The 17134-nt window shown below is 36.1% G+C and overlaps 1 protein-coding gene across 11 annotated transcripts in view; it reads left to right on the top strand.

Annotated features, from left to right (window-relative positions):
- The first annotated feature begins 2586 nt into the window (after positions 1-2586).
- LOC132916909 (optomotor-blind protein-like) overlaps positions 2587-17134 on the top strand; it is a 50128-nt gene continuing 35580 nt past the window's right edge. The window contains exon 1 of one of the 11 annotated variants that reach the window (XM_060977351.1): positions 2587-3830. In XM_060977351.1, coding sequence (XP_060833334.1) covers positions 3250-3830 — 581 coding nt within the window. In that variant the 5' untranslated portion in view covers positions 2587-3249. The remainder of the gene's footprint in view (positions 3831-17134) is intronic. The other 10 variants (XM_060977359.1, XM_060977353.1, XM_060977352.1 and 7 more) reach the window with 10 other exon arrangements.

Raw genomic sequence — 17134 nt, 5'->3', positions numbered from 1 at the left:
TTTTGGTACATGAATGAAATATCTTTGAATACTATTTGTATCGTGGTCTACGGGTGTATGTAATATAGTCACCAACAATAATATATACCTACGCGTTTTTATTTATAAATGTTAAGAAATGCACTATAATATGTAAGGTTAAAATAACACAATTTAATAATATTGTATTATTATTACCTGTACTAAATATAAACACACTCGGTTTCTGTCGCAACCTGCAAGCGTAGGTAGTTGTTGCTTAGGTATACTATTTATAGTCAATATTATATTTTATAATATAATATAATATTATTGTATATTTAGATCGTAGTCTATATAGGTCCTATTCGTAAGTCGTGTATCATCATAGCCCGTGATCTTAAATAATATCATAACATTCGATGTGTTGTGACTTAAACAAATCAAATGTCTAATGCCCTAACAACATCGTGCTGCGATTTTTTAAATAAAATTCTGGAATATAAAAAATATATAGCAGGTATAATAAAAAAATAAGAATATATACTTATCCCTCATGTAAAATTAGTTTTTCAAAAATAAATTATTTTTTAACAACGTTAAGGGATATCAATAATATTAGGTAAATGTTTGAGTTTTCAGAGATCCACTATACCCAAATGTAATATTTAAAAAAACGAAATATTCGGTGTACAAATAATATATTGAATATAATAATAATAAAAACAAATAATATAATATAATTATTATACTTATGTACTTTATGAATGCGTGATAAAATAAATAAAGTATGCCTTACATAATATACCGTCTGCTTGATATCAGTCTCTATTTTTTGTAAATTTTGCTACTATACAGTACTACACACCTTACCATCATTTTTTTTTTAAATATATCTAAACAAACATCTTTTAAGAGTTTTAACTAATAAACATAAATGTTTGTCTATTTGTCACTTGTTAAGTGTGTAGCACACAGTTTGAGTGTGCTATACCCACTATATACAAAAATATGTAGTTAATATTAGATAATATTAAATTGTTGTAGTTATGTTAATAACAGATGGATACTTTATTTAAATGTAAAAACCGCAAATAAAATAAATAAATTGATAATTATATTTGAATTAAAAAACAGGGAATCGAATGGAATAACAATAAAAATGATTATCAATAAAATACATGTATGTGTAAAACAGTTATAATTTTTAATTTATTTAAACTAAATTTAATTTGTGTATTATAACTGGAGTACTGGACAACTGGTGCCCGCGCTATACATGATGGTTTATTAAAATAACTTACCGGCGTATGTTTTGATTACAAAACGCATATAACTATATAGTATATTATAATTATACACACCGAATTCATTATAATCTTATTGCATTATTATTATTCTTATTACTATAAATAGTATTAATATAAAATATAATGAGTTTAGATGAAGAATGGCCAACGGTGATTTGCAAGAGGTGCTATAAAATTATTATCGTGAAATAATAATAAAATGTATATAATTATATTATTACTCGCCGTTTTTTTTTTCACGTATAGCTGAGGAATATAATTATAAGTGTATAGGAAATTATGTGATTAACAAAATATACTGTAAATCATATTATATTATTGTAGATTATCGACGTGTACACAGACAGGCTGTAGGATATTATTTTAATAAGTATATATATTTAATAATAATATATTATAAGTGTATAGCCACGAAGACGACGCACTTAATATCTAAAACACTGCAAAAAACATTTCATACTATATTTTTGAGGGCGCGTCGGACGACAATTAATGTAAAAACTAAATTAAATTTTAAACGATTTATTTTGAAAAAAAAATAGATAAATCGCTTTATCCGCAAAAGTCTGAAACCAATCGGATAGACTGTGCAAAAAAGGCGAAAACGTGTTGTGCGCCGCGGTGGGAGGGCACATCCGGACAAAAAGTGCACCCTATAGTAAAACATCGGCTGCAGTTCTATAATCTCATTTGAAATCGTAGGCGAGAGATCGGCCGCGGCGTGTGTGGAGTATAAGAAATAAAAAAAACGGGCCGCGGAGGAAAGGCGGGCGCGCGCGCGCACACTGTATACGCACGTGAAACTCGCGGGCGCACGGCGTATGTACAACGGCACTATATACGACAGTACGATATAATATTATGCCGAACGGTCGCGTAGGAGGATGCGTGCGCGTGAACGTCGAAGGGGGCCGTCGGCGGCGGCGGTGGTGGCGGTGGCGGCGTCGACGGCGTTTTGCGGTATAGCGCGGCTATAGCGAGGGCGGCGAGGAAGGGGCGCCAAAAGTCCTCCGGTCGTTACGTCGGACACATACACGTAGGGTGGTGGCGGCGGCGGCGGCGGCGGCGGTGGTGGGCGCCGTATTTTAACACCGGCGTCGTCGTCGTCGCCACCGCCGCCGCCGCCGCCGCCTGAACAAGCGTTGACCGGCGACGGCGTCCCCCACCAACGCCGCCGCAACCGCGTCGCGTCCAACACGCACACGCACACTCGCAAGCGCGTGACGTACACACAAACACGAATGCACACGCACACACACGCGGCGCGCCCGCACAGTACGTCGACGCGAGCTCTGTAGGTGTGTGTGTGTGTGTGTGTTGACGCCGTTGCGTGAAACCGTCGACGCTTGCCGATTGGCCGGGCCGGTCTCGACCAATCCGGACGCGACTCTCATTAACACTCGGACCGGGGCGTCGGTGTTGTCACATCGCCGCCGCCGCCACACAGTCAGTCGGCACCGAGCGCGCTAACCGTTGTCGTCGTCGTCGTCGTCGTTGTTGTTTTTGTTGTGGTCGTAGTAATAGTGTTGGCGGCGAGTCGTCTCTACTCGGCCCCCCCGTGTTTGCATATTATTCGCGTGTACACAACCACCGTGTCATAGTTTTTTTTACGTTAAAACATATATATAATATATATATTATATAACAATATTAATAATCGTCGCGATTAATATTTTTTTAAACTTTTTCGCGTTCGACGACGCTCGAAAACACTCGTCGAAACACCGCGTGCGAACAACAACGGTCGACCGTCTCGCGTGTGATTAACGTTGAAATAAAATTTTTTCCGAACTATACCGTCGACAGCAATCGAATTCGACATCGCAAAGAAAATAAAAAATTTCGGTTTGCATTGAATTTTTTTTTCTTCACCGTACTCCGTCGCAATCACTCGCGGTAAACATTTGTGAATGCTCGTACAGGAGTCTGGTCCACCGTAGTGGCTGGGTCAAACGGTAACGGCGTGGACGGCGTGGCTGTTATGCGGTTCGAGCAAGCGGACCTCAGGTGCCGGTCACCCCGTGGGGCACCGGACACCCCGCAGACCGCTGCCGCTATGACCGGCGGCCAACGTTCACCGGACACATCGTACACGGCGGCGCGTGCGTCGTCCACTGACTTCTCCGTCAGTTCGCTGCTGACGAACAACAACAACAACAGCAGTGGCGGTGCGCCGCCGTCCACGGTCCAGCAGCAGGCCGGTGGCCAGCAACAGCAGTATCCGCCGCCGCCACCACCGCCACCCGGTCTGTCGGCCGCAGCGGCCGCGGCGTACGCCATGGGCGCCTGTTACCCGGGCACCATGATACCCATGCCGAAGATGCACCACGCCCCGCATCACCCGGGCGCCGGTAGCTATCCGGCCGAAGAGATGCTCGCGTTGGCCGCGGCCGTCGCGCACGGCGTACACCATCCACACCCGGCGGCCGCGCTACCCCGTTCCGTCGTCAGGCCCGAGGATGACGGCGTGGTCGACGATCCCAAGGTCACGTTGGAAGGCAAGGATCTCTGGGAAAAGTTCCACAAACTCGGCACCGAAATGGTCATCACCAAGTCTGGCAGGTCGGTCTCAACAAAATATAATTTAATTTTTATATATTTAATCATAATATTTAAAATATATATTTACGTATTAATCGCATATAAGTAAGTAGGTGACATAGGAAATAAATAATCATATATTATTATCTTATATGACGCGTATAGGCGTTCTGTTATCGATTAAAGCAGTAGGGTAGGTACTATTAGTATATCCGATAAACATATTATGCTGATTTTCTCTTTTTGAAAATAGTAATATACCTATACCACTTTGGGCAATTTTTTTTTTTATCACGAGTACCCATAATATATTATTTTGATAATAATAAGAACTTATTATCGCAACCCATTAACGATGGCTCTATAACCTGTACGATTTATATGTATTCATAGGATTCGCAGTAGTAATAATTTATAAATTTATAATAACAATAATAATAATTTTATTATAAATAGCCAACACAGGTTAAATAAATGGAAATTTCATATTATAGCTCAAAATATTAATTTTATTGAATTTTGTTATGATCGAAATGTTTAAAATTACTCTATTATAATATTAATCTATTCTATTATTTCCATTATTAATGATTAACTCGCTTTATTTTTATAAATGTGGTCAATTCGTGTCTACAATATTATATTGAAAGTGAAATAGGTTGGTTAATATAGTAACAATATAAGTATACGTAAAATTATTGTTTCTTGCATTTAAAATTTTTATTTCATAATAATAATTTTCATCCATCAATCAAATTAAATTATATACACAAGACACAAACCTAATAAAATTATTATTTGAAAAAAAGTATATATAGGTACAAAAATGTATAAAAGTGTGATTTTTTTCAATGACTATTAGCTATATAATCTCTTCATGCCATCGCACTTTAGAATAGTTGTCAAGTAGGTATATAATGTAAGATATTGTAATTATATCATAGTTTTTATAATGTTATATTGGTAAACAATAAACGTCACCTTGGGGCTATAAGGAAAAGCTGTCGCGCAGCCCACACGACCAAATCGCCTTAAACATTACAATATATATTTATGTGCAGTGTGTGTGTGTGTGTATACGATCTTTGGCGCCAGACGACAATTAAACCCAACATTATGGACGCGTTTCCATTATGATGATGATGATGATGAGTACGACGACGATGTGCCTAATCACGTCGTCGCTACTGTTTTTTAACTGCTGCAGTAATAGCGTAGTAGTAGTAGTAACACCGCGTAAAAAAATAAATAGTTATAAATTGTTTTGGCGATTTCTATAAATTATTATTGTACCAACACGCGAATCACAAACGGAAAATGTATTTTATTTAACTTTATTAATAAATATAAGTAGGAATGATCTAGGCGAATGTGATCATTCCGTAAATATCATCCATCATTCTTTCCGTTTGAAATGATGGGGTAGGTATAATAATATTTTTGGATTTTAATTCACATCATTTACGTTGACGGATATGTAATTGCGCTTGCGATATTTAAACATTAAATATAATTTATTATTATTGTTTTTGACGGTATGTGTTAATTATTCGGAAAAATGTTATTTTTATATTTATGCACGTATCTATCTAACTATAAATTCAAAAATGTTATGATATATATAACAGTAATATTTTATATTTACAGTTTCATTATTATTATTGTTATTTGCTACCTGCTTTCTCAACAAACAATAATCGTTTTCGTTTAGTTATACTCGATTTAGATGCAAATGTATTTTATCCGACCGTATAACAGAATAAATTAACTTGGTATACAACGCCGGGTGGAGATGATACCAACAACGGTTATTTTGTCTTTGAAAATTCAGTATTTTAACTAATTTATAGTATTTCTTCAATATTTTGATCTGTTGAATCAATCGATTGAAAATTGTTCGCTTGTAAAATTAAAATATTATACATTGGTAAATTGGGATGTACCTATTTGTTATTTATAATATGTAGGTAATACCTTATATATAATACTGTGTTCACATATTTGTTTATATACTTGGCATATTGGTATGTTTAATATTTAGTAATAGATGGATGGGTACATATTTCATTGCACAATAATTGTATACACGTAGGTATACTTAATGATATATTTATATAAATTTTCATGTTGACCGTGATAAATATAACACAATAAATGCAAAATATAATTTACAACTAAAAATAAGACGGTTGTGAATATTTCTGTTTCTAGAATTAGCTGTACCTTGTATTATTTACTTCAATAAGCAACTAAGTTGTTGACAATGTTGACAGTGTTGACACCATTCAACGATTAGGTTGACAAGGTTATAAAACCAATTATTTATTAAGTTACATGATTCATATAGTGTAAACGATGGATATTTCTAGAGTCCAGTTATACTATATCTATATATAATAGTGTTCTGCATAAACTTTTATTAAATATGCAAGAATAGCACTTGAATGGTTTGCTTTTATGTTTAAAGTGCTTATTATTTATAACACAGATTTTAATAAATTTTATTTTTTCTGCATATGTTTTTGCAAAGAATATTTTACATTAGGTATCTAACCTTCAGTTTTACAATGTAAGCACTAATGTAAATTTGTTACAAATTCAACAAACAGATATTCTAAATTTTCTTTTTCATTTTATTTATTTATTAGTTAAATTTCATAAATCCCCTCTCCCACGCTTAAAAATATCTAATGAATGTCTCCTTTCACGTGTTATGAGCAACTAACATAACTCTAATCATCTACACGCTTATTGTACTTAATTAGATATTGCATACAAATATACAATTGTATTTGTATATAACTTTGAAAAATAATAAAAATAAATGTAAAGGTACTTATATAAGTATGGGTTACATTCTTACATTATAATTAATAAATGTTATAATATTAAGTTTAATGCCAACGATTCTACAAATTATATATATTCATATTCTGCTATTATTATGATCAAGTATTTATTACCTTATTTACCTTTTCTATTGATAAAACTGGGTTCTCTATTTATTAAAATCTACCACTACTATAGTAGTACATATCTCTAACAAAATTCGCTTATTTATTGATTTGAATCAAAATATAACTAAAAATAAACCTTAGCTTATAATATGTATAACCTAAATGTATACTATTATTCTGAAACTTTAATATTAATTGCTTCAACAATCGATAGGTATTGTAGTTTTGTTTGTTTAATTTTAGAAGATTTCCTATTTATTTAGACAATCAGTTGTATAGTAATTTTATTGTATAAAAATAATTGTATAAAGATAATACAGATATCTATAATATTAACATAAAATTATCATTGAAGTGTTGAAAATGTATCTAAAATATGTAATGAAATAATGAATTACCTCTCATCATATTAAAATCAATATTCTAAAGAAACCTAGGTAGTTTTTATATAGCTATACATTTAATAGTTTGTGAGTTATAAGTTATAATTAAATAATGTCAAAGGTTTTATATTAAATGTTTTATTATCAAAATCACTAAATATACTTAATACTATTATAATATCTACTAAATATGTGACTGCAGCTGAAATATCAATTTAATTAATTAACTAGTTACTTTAATGATAACTTAAAATAACATTCTATACAAAACTAAATGTTTATAAGAATAAATGAAAAATCGTTAAGTATGTAGTTTTATACATAAAAGCTATCATGACGATCATAGATGCGGGGTACTTAATATGAAATACCTATTCTTTACTAATAATATTGTAATAATGATAATTGATAAGTAATCAAATATAATTGGTTTTGTCGCTCGCGCAGCGGTCATTGGCGTTATGAACAATGTTATAATATATATAAACATATAAGAATACAAAATTGTATAAATTAATGCCTCGGTATATTTTTTAGCATAAAATTTGCATAAACAGTAATTTGTATTCTTAAAATAAAACACAGAATTAATTGCCATAAAATTACGTTGGATGTCGATAATATACTGATCAAGTGTTGATAAAAAAATCAATGGTTTTTTAGTATTTAGCATTTCAATCGTGTAGAAGATACTCATGAATGGTAATTTTTCTTAAAATACCTCTTATTCTGATTTTGGAATTAAAAAAATATTTGCCTGTTCATCTCGCACTTTTATATCGTACGCTTTTTGAAGTATAATTTTTTTCACTACCGACCACGCGTATTATTCGCAGAATCGTATACGTATAATATTGTATTTTGGTTTTATATTATTTCTACGGAAACGATTAAAGTATGTTTACAATTACCGTATCGCTCGTGAAACACTGCACAACATCATTATATAATTTTAATGTTAAAAATCATCTATAGAAATGCATGAATCTTTTTTTCTCTCGCGTGGTGTATATATATTAACTATCAAGTAGCATTTTAAACATTAATACCTAATGATTATAAAGTGTAGTGTGTACAATAAAAGTAATCCCAAATAAGAACATAACAAAGTCAAATATACACCGTTGCCGTCAGTGGTACATTTAAATCATTTAATATTATTTTATTTTTAAAACGAATGGCTGTTGTTGAGTGCGTTGTCTGTCGTTCAGCAGTAGTTATATTATCCGTCACGTATAAAATTGCAGATACCCTAAAACTGTTGATAATTATATGCGTTAATAGAATCAGCTTCATATACTTATGTGTGCAGCGGTAATACGCGCATTATTGCAGTCTGCATTTATATATACAACAATAAACCTATACGCGTTACACTATACACACCTATATTTTTTTCCATTTTAATCTACGTTTTTCCTTAAGGCTTATCGCTTATGTAGGGTTTAGGAAATAACAATAATAATAATATTAATATAGTTAATTATAATATGTGACGATGATCATAATAACGATGTATAATATTATATAGGTTAATAGACATAATAATAATAATAATATTTATACGTACGACAATTTTAGTCATAATAATATTATGAAGACAGAGGGTACACGGCGCGCGTGAACGGATAAAATAATAATCAACACATATGTTACACGTACCTATATCGTAATATTATTATATTATTATTTACGTTCGGTTTACTATTAATTATTGGAAAATACACGACTTGTATAATATTTTAAACGGATTAATTGGTTCTCGCGAGTTTGCCTGCGTTTCATCGCAATGTGTGTGCGAGTCGTATTATAGTTTGTGTGTGTGTGTGTGTGTGTGTACGCGCGTATGTGTAGTGCGTGTGTTCCTGTGTGCGTCTAGTGTTACAACAAGGGGTAGAGACCGGTAGCGGCGGCGGCGGCGGTGGCTGAGTGAATGGGGGCATACATCCACACACACACACACACACACACGCACTAACACGTACTTACGCTTGCATACGCGTATAATATATACACACACCATGTTACCCGGGGTGGTACAACGGCAGTAGGGTAGGTGGGGGTGGGCGAACGGCGTTTTTTTTCAACGGCAACAATGGACTTTCCCTCCTATCGTCCGCCGTACGTTACTGTCGGCGGACTATAATATAGGAGAAGGCGGCGGCGGTGGCTCCTTGACAATATATATATATTATAAAAGTGTGCGTGCGTGAGTTCTCTCCCGGTAATAGTCGTCGTTGTCGTTGTCGTTGTCGTTGTCGTCGTCGTCGTCGTAAGTCTATGCGTGTGTGTGTAGGTATACGATGTAAAATAATAATAGTAAAAAACGAATCTACGTGCGCGCATGGTTTGCTGCAACGCGTTATATAGGCGCGCGCGACGCACGCACGCACGCACGGCGTTTCTCCTCTATATCCGCTCTCTTTTGTTCTATTCGCGACGACGCGTTGTTTTATTATTTTATCGATCGACGTGTGTGTGTGCGTAGGCCGCGGCTAGTGCTCGGTGTATTCGTGTCGTTCGGAAAACGTTATTCAAATGCGAAGAAAGGAAAGGAGAGAAAAAAAATGGGAAATATTATCAAAACCGTGTTTCGAACGAGAACGAAGAGAGGAGACGGCGCTCGCGTGTCGGCCAGGGACCGGTCTCGCGCATGTCCCGTCGTATATATAATAATAAATTATCATGATTCTAGGCGTCGCGTTATTAACACCTATATAATAATATAATATATCAGAACACGATAATGGTGTTTAGTACTCGCGCACGATCGTCGTCGTCGTCGTCGTCGTCGTCGTCTTGTTACGGGTACAAACCATCAGATATTATCTACATCGTCATCATCATCATCATCATCATCATCCGTGCGCCTACCTTCAACCGCTTAAAGCGCGTGTGTTGTCGTCGGTGTCGATATTTGTTTTGGTTTTTTTTTTTTATTATTTCTCTCAGAGTTGTAGCGTCTCGCCCGTCGGTCATATCCGTGTGCATCGCGCATTATGCGCCAATTCAGTAATATTATTTTAATATTTTATTATTGTACCTATACATCACATATGCGATATGCGCGCGGGTAACGGCGGCCAAAAGTGGGAGTCTGCGTGTGCGACTGACGGGTGCGTGCGTGCGTGCGTGTGTGCATAACCTCACTTCACTTTACTATATATACCGTACATTTATTATACACGTAATACACGTACTGGGTATATATATAATACGACTACTATACACACTCTGCGCGTAATTACCACCGCGGCGGCGGCCAACCGGTCAATAATAATATAACGCGCCGAGGTCAACGTCAACCACGACGAGGCGCCTCGCCGGCCGCCGCCGCCACCGCCGGGAAAATCCCGCCCGCGCGGACCGCGATAATAATATCGTTACGGTTCATAATATTATGTACGTAATGTGCACGACGGTATTTTCGGTACACCTATAGGTAACCTATACTACTGACTACGGTGGTGTAGGTTGTAATCGTCGTCTGCCGTCCGATATTCTTCTTTCCGAATACTGTACGCGTGGGGTGAGCGAGCAAGTCGCCAAGTCCACGCCGTGTGCTGCATTCCGCCTAATTAGCCCCATTGCCGCCGCAGTATAGAGGACGAGGAACGGTCCGCGTTCCACACACCGACGAAAGATATTATTTTCCTGTTTGTATTACAGTTTCCGTGCATACAAACACCACGGGTATGTGTAGACAAACATAGGTACCCGATGTTATTATTTTTAATGTATACAATATATTTTATCGGCGAAGCGTATGATGTGTAGGTATATTATTATTATATAGTTGTTCGTTACAGATATTATAACGAAAAATATCCTGTTCGGGTGTCGATTGGAAATTTAATACCGTGTTCGAATTTGTTTTATACCGTCGGTCAAGTGTACACGTTACCGACTTCCCCGTCAAAGGCGTCGTTTGATCCCGCAACGCTTTTCGTTCTAGAATATCAGCCGCCGCGTTGGCGCCGCGCAGTCCGACCGACAGAATAAGCGATACACTCCGGCAGAACCGCATAATAGGTATATGTATAATAGGTATATACTACCGTAGGGTGTACCCGACGTATATTATAATATCGTCCAACCACGGTATATAATAAGATACCAGACTTGGATTGTACCGTGATATATATATGCATGTACTGGTCTGTGCTTTTCTGATCGGGTCTCGTGTACATTTTTTAATATATATATATAGACCGAGTATACACGATATTTTTTGTGGTCATGTCTACGTCTCTTAATGTCATCTAAGACCTAAGTCATTCATTACGGTGTGTTTACGCTGTATGTACTGCACTAATATAATATCTGCAGTGCGTTTATATCTAATTTTATAAGGAGAGTGAGTTTTAAACCTACGTAAAGGGCTGCGGGGATTCAAATCCTCGCATTATTCTTGTTAGACATTTCAATCAATAGGGAATATATATAAAATTTGTTGAATTTAATCGAGAAAATTTTCATCAACATTTTATGAATTCATTTGTACTATATATAGAAGTATTGAGTTGTAAACTTGTAAGTACTTATTACCATATATACTATATGTATGAAGCGCCTAACCTATATAGATAACATACAGTGTATTGGGAAAATTGTTTCATTCACGTTTGTTACATATTATATAATATGTGTGCGATGATGATAATTTGTCTCGTGTGGATAGCTATTAAGTAGACTATTATCGCGCGAGCTGGTCGAAGCTGCCCTCGGGCAGGGTGCGTGTACCGCGTCTCGGCCGTCGTACATTATCATTACCTATATTGTCTTGAGTGTGCCACGTAAGAATTTCGTGCGTGAAACGACGAACACGCGACGATGCCTGCACGGAGCGTATAATATCGTACCATTATAATATGTATATATTTACCAATGTCTGAAAGAAAACGGCTACAATAACACATATTGACTGCAACCTTTCTGATATGATTTCGTTCAGTTCAGTTTTAGAAGAATAACAACAATTTCGTTTCTAATTTTGATGTATGGTTTTTAATAACAATAACCTAAAATCCCGATTTTAAAAAAAAATCTGTTCCGGTTATTAGCACCGTATTCGGTGACAGTTTTAATGCAATTAATTTTATATTAAATAAAAAAAGTGATCAATCAAAATGATCAAAGTTATTAATTATGGACAAATATGTCTTAAGCATGTATCTATACCTTAAAATATTTAAATTGGTCGCGTTTTCAAAAACAGTAATATTTTCGTTTCCGGTCAGGGATATACATATACATTCATTACCATATATTATAACGCACACTACATAAAATTTTGTAATCATACCATTCATACCTACTCGCAGCCTTTAATTCATTCCAAGCCATGGGGGTAAACGATTTTTTTCAAATATTTTATTTAAAACTTGATCGTTTCAACGCTGCCGATGTATCGCGGGGGTATATACTTGAGCGGATATGTACTGCAATGAAAACCTACAGTTGGGATAACCACTTAAGCGCGACGACTCGTCAATTTTTTTTCGTTGGGCTTCCGCTGTCGTAGGTAAGCAAATTATATTATTACCCTATTTCTCGAGGTTTTTTTTTATTTTAAAATTATATTTTTCGTTCGTTACCCGGCGGCGGTGGATGCGGCGGCTTTTGTCTAGATGGTCTAGAAGTTTCTAAGTACAATAGATATGCATAATATGTAAGTGAGTACTGAGTGATATATAATACAGCACTAAGTACTTGCATCACCTCACTCTACCTTACAGCGGTACTGCGTCTGACAATAGTATGATAATAATAAAAATAACTAAAAGTGAGATAGAAAACATGGACGAGAAGAAGATGATGGCTGTAGCTTAACAATATTTATCTATTGTTACGACGTTGAGTTATGGACGTGTCTGTGATAAGAGCAAATTCAGAGCGAGTGTAGTATTGCAGTACTGTATTGTAGTATATAGTAACAACGGGGCGGTAGTGATGTTGTATTATAAAGTTGATGTTTGCCGCCGGCCACGAAGCTCGTGGCGGTGGCGGGCTGAAGGGAAACGGGAAAATTGGACGTGATTAAATAATTGCGTGAGCGGCAGCGTTTGTGTGGTCGCGCGCAATTAGAGCAATTGACTAGATTGAAATCGGTATTATTATACACACACGGTATATAATATGACTTCGGACGAAGCGTGTTTGATGTATTATGCGACGTGCGACTCTCGTCGACAAAAATCAAATTTGAACCGAATGTTACGCGGTGTGCGTTATTGTTATTTACGAGTAGGAGGCATGAAATATTATATTATTATATTATAATTTTATATTGGTAGACTATAGTTAGAGGTCGGATGTGACGATTACTATTATATTATTCTGTGTGTTGTGCGCGTCACGTATACACCGCCGCACGCCAAAACTCGTCACACTCGTGTTTTTTATATTACTTTAATATCGTCGTACCGGTATATATATATATATATATATATATTAAACCATTATTAATATTAGGTATGTAATATCTTTCGACAAAAATATTTAAAAAAAAAATGTATTTGTCCTTCCTCTCTCTCTTATGTATATGTATATTGTATATTGTATATCATGTATACTGAACTACAAACTCACTGTTATAGCTGTGTTGTATTATATAGGTCATTGTAAAAATCTGATTGCGCGTAAAGCTTTTATATATAGGAAGTATAATGTTATGTGTATACATATATACATATATATAGAGTAAGAAAGACTCATTTCAAGGGGCAAACACTGTAGTTTGTAGTTGTAACGATTTGGGGTGAAACGCGATGGTCATGTTTTTTCCTGTAATACTCTGTGTAGTTATATAGTTTGTATTATATGCGCGCGTGTACACTTCCCTCGGACTGTATAGTTCCGCCCCCGATAACGAAAACCAACAATAATAGTCCTTGATTTTCGTTTTCGTTGTATACCGTATATATATAATGTATATAAGTATATGGGCACCATGTAGGTATTATTACTCCTGTAGTCCTAATATCTTCCGGTGAATGGTATTCAAAATACTGTCAGTAGCGATGGTTCGCTATGCCTACGGGGCGATGAAGACATGAGGCGCCTAATTTAATTTTAATTCTCAATTCGGCTTAAGGAGTTCTTCTGCGTGAATCTCGTGTGCAAATTTATTGCACGTAATTTAATATCTGACCAACTATACGACGAGGAGAGACGTAATACAAAACGATGAGTGTGAACTGGCGTTGCAGGTTCTTATATACCTACTTCGCGATCAATTCGTCATCGATACACATAATATAACGATTTAATTTATGTGTAGAAGTGTAGAACTGCAGAACATATATATGCAGACGCGCAATAAGTGGCGTGTACACGTTACATAAAATTAGTACTATACAAGTAAAATGTAGGCGTATGAAAATAAAGTTTAATCGAGAAAAACTGATACGTTTTGAAATCGAAAAATAAAAAACCGCGACCAGGCCGTGTGTAATATATTGTAATAATATAATGTATATCATGATGATAAACACACACGCCTCATAATATATAATATGGTCGGTCGGCCGACCGGCGGCGGTCAGGCGCCTCTCGTTGTTCGTGAGGCGACGACTATCGCGCGTATCGATCGGTAAAAGTGATTTTTTCCCCTCTCTTCTCCTCCAGCCTTAACCCGTACGCGCGGCGCACACCTCGGCCCGCGTGGTAGTGCAGTCTTCAAACCGCGTTCTCGCGTCTATAATATTATTATAACGACGACGACGACGACGACGACGCGCTTTTAATATTATTTGGTCTCGTGGAATTTTTTTTTATCGTTATTTTATAATCGTGTAATAATAATAATAATCATAAAATATAAATAATACCTCCGTGTTGGGCATGTGCGTGTGTGCGGACGCGCGCCCGCGATCCACGGTGTTCCAATATGAGTATACGTTGGCCAGAGTAAGAGAGAGAGAGAGTGTGAGAGAGAGAGAAAATCGAGACGTGTCTTGTTAGTGTGTGTGTGTGTGTGTGTGTGTGTTGGATGGTGTAAACCAAAAACAAACAGGGCGAAGGCGAGAGACCCGGTAATTATAACATCCATCAAAAAATATAAAATAAAAAGATGAAAAAAATAAAACGCTAATGATAGGGTACCACCGTAGTATATATCCGCGGCCGGGCGGGCGATCGTAGCTCGTTATCCCGTCGTTGACGGTACAGAGTAAATAGTGCGCCGTCGAGACGTACGCGTACCACGACCACTTGGTGTATTATATATATATATATATATATATATATATATATATATGTAATATGTACATAACTATAAGTATACGTCGTGTGCACGTAATAACACTATTCAGTTGTGTTCGACGGCAGTGGTTCTCAACCGATCGCGTAGTGTGCGCGCGCCCGTCACTTCCGCCGGCCCGGTGCGCTTTTTGCCCACCACTGGAGCATGCACGTATCGCAACCAGTTTACCGCGGTCGCCGTGCACTTATTATATTTTTTATTATTATTATTATTATTATTATTTTTGTCGTCTCTCTCACTCACTCCTTCGTGCCGAGCACACTTACACACGAACACACCACGACGATCGTATAGTCTTTGGTGGCCGTCGCCCTCCCGCTCGCCGCCCGCCCTCCCCGGCCATTCCGGTATCGGCTCTACATGGGAGGGCTTAATTATTCCATCAACGGACCCACGTCGAAGGGGCGTGGCTAGGATGGTATTGTATGTTTGTTTGTGTGTATGTGTATGTATGTGTGTGTGTGTAATTGTAGTTGTGCGAAAATAAACAATATGATATAAATCATATTGAAGAAAAACTTAAACTATAATATCCGAGTGTACCGCGCCTCCGTTAGCTAGCTCATCGTCATCTTTATTTTCCTAGGGTTTTTGATTATATTTTTGTAGCCTGTAGTTGGTTATAAGTTTATAACTTAATTTCACCTTCACAATTCCTCACATTCTGTATTTTTGCGTTATGATAGTTTGAGTATTTATTAAGTCTTCAGTTGATTTTAAAACGAAAACGGTGTAGCTGTGATTTGCAACGTCTGTATATTATATAATATTAATAATTATATTTATCGGATGTGCAATGTGCCTACATACACAATCTGCGTATTCGACACCAAATATTAGTCGTTTTAAAAATAGCACCAGAAATAAATGGGCTGATTAGCCTATATTTAGTCAATTCGGGGAATATATATTATTTTGATTGGGAGTGAAGATAGGTATAATTCTATTTATTAATATTTATAATTCGGCAATATGTAATACACCGAATTATTGAGTATATTATACAACTTGTATTTAGTCGACGATTTGATAAATATTTTAAATTTTAATCACGCTTAGGTTTTCGCGCATTCGTTTAGTTCCGTATAGTGTGATACGTGTTAAACGAATTATAACGAGTTTCAATATTGTTGATTTATTCTGATTAACACCACTGCCAATAAAATGTTGTTGTTATTGACGTTCGCGTTGTAAATTGAGTGTACAAAATGTATATTATGTTTAGGTATATATACGAAACACCGTAACATTAAATTATTATTATATACGAGAGTCGTGACGGTTTTATCGATTTATTATTATTTTTTAATTCTCTATTCCCTACATGTATTCTTCCGACAAATGATTCGGTACACTAGGTGCAAAAATCACACGCGTGAAATCGCGGGACTACGATGGTCGATTTGGTATACGCGTGTTGGAGTATCTAAATAATACGATTGCAATTTGCATAAACCCAATCAATATGCGTGTGTTATCGCTGATAGGAATATCCCGCGTATATATTTAACAAATTCGTTCGTATACATTTTTGTACACAGTATATAATTTAGTAGTTAGATGTACTCTAGCAAACCCAAAAATATATCTTTTGCCTGTTCATTTAAATCTGCGAACTTTGTCACTATATTGACACACCCACACATATATTATTATAATAACCGGGTATGAGTTTGACCTGTAAAACAAAATTATTATTAATTTATTTATCATCAGGTA

This window comes from Rhopalosiphum padi, chromosome 1, assembly GCF_020882245.1.
Source record: "Rhopalosiphum padi isolate XX-2018 chromosome 1, ASM2088224v1, whole genome shotgun sequence".
NCBI lineage: Eukaryota > Metazoa > Arthropoda > Insecta > Hemiptera > Aphididae > Rhopalosiphum > Rhopalosiphum padi.
This window is presented reverse-complemented; position numbering and strand designations above follow the sequence as displayed.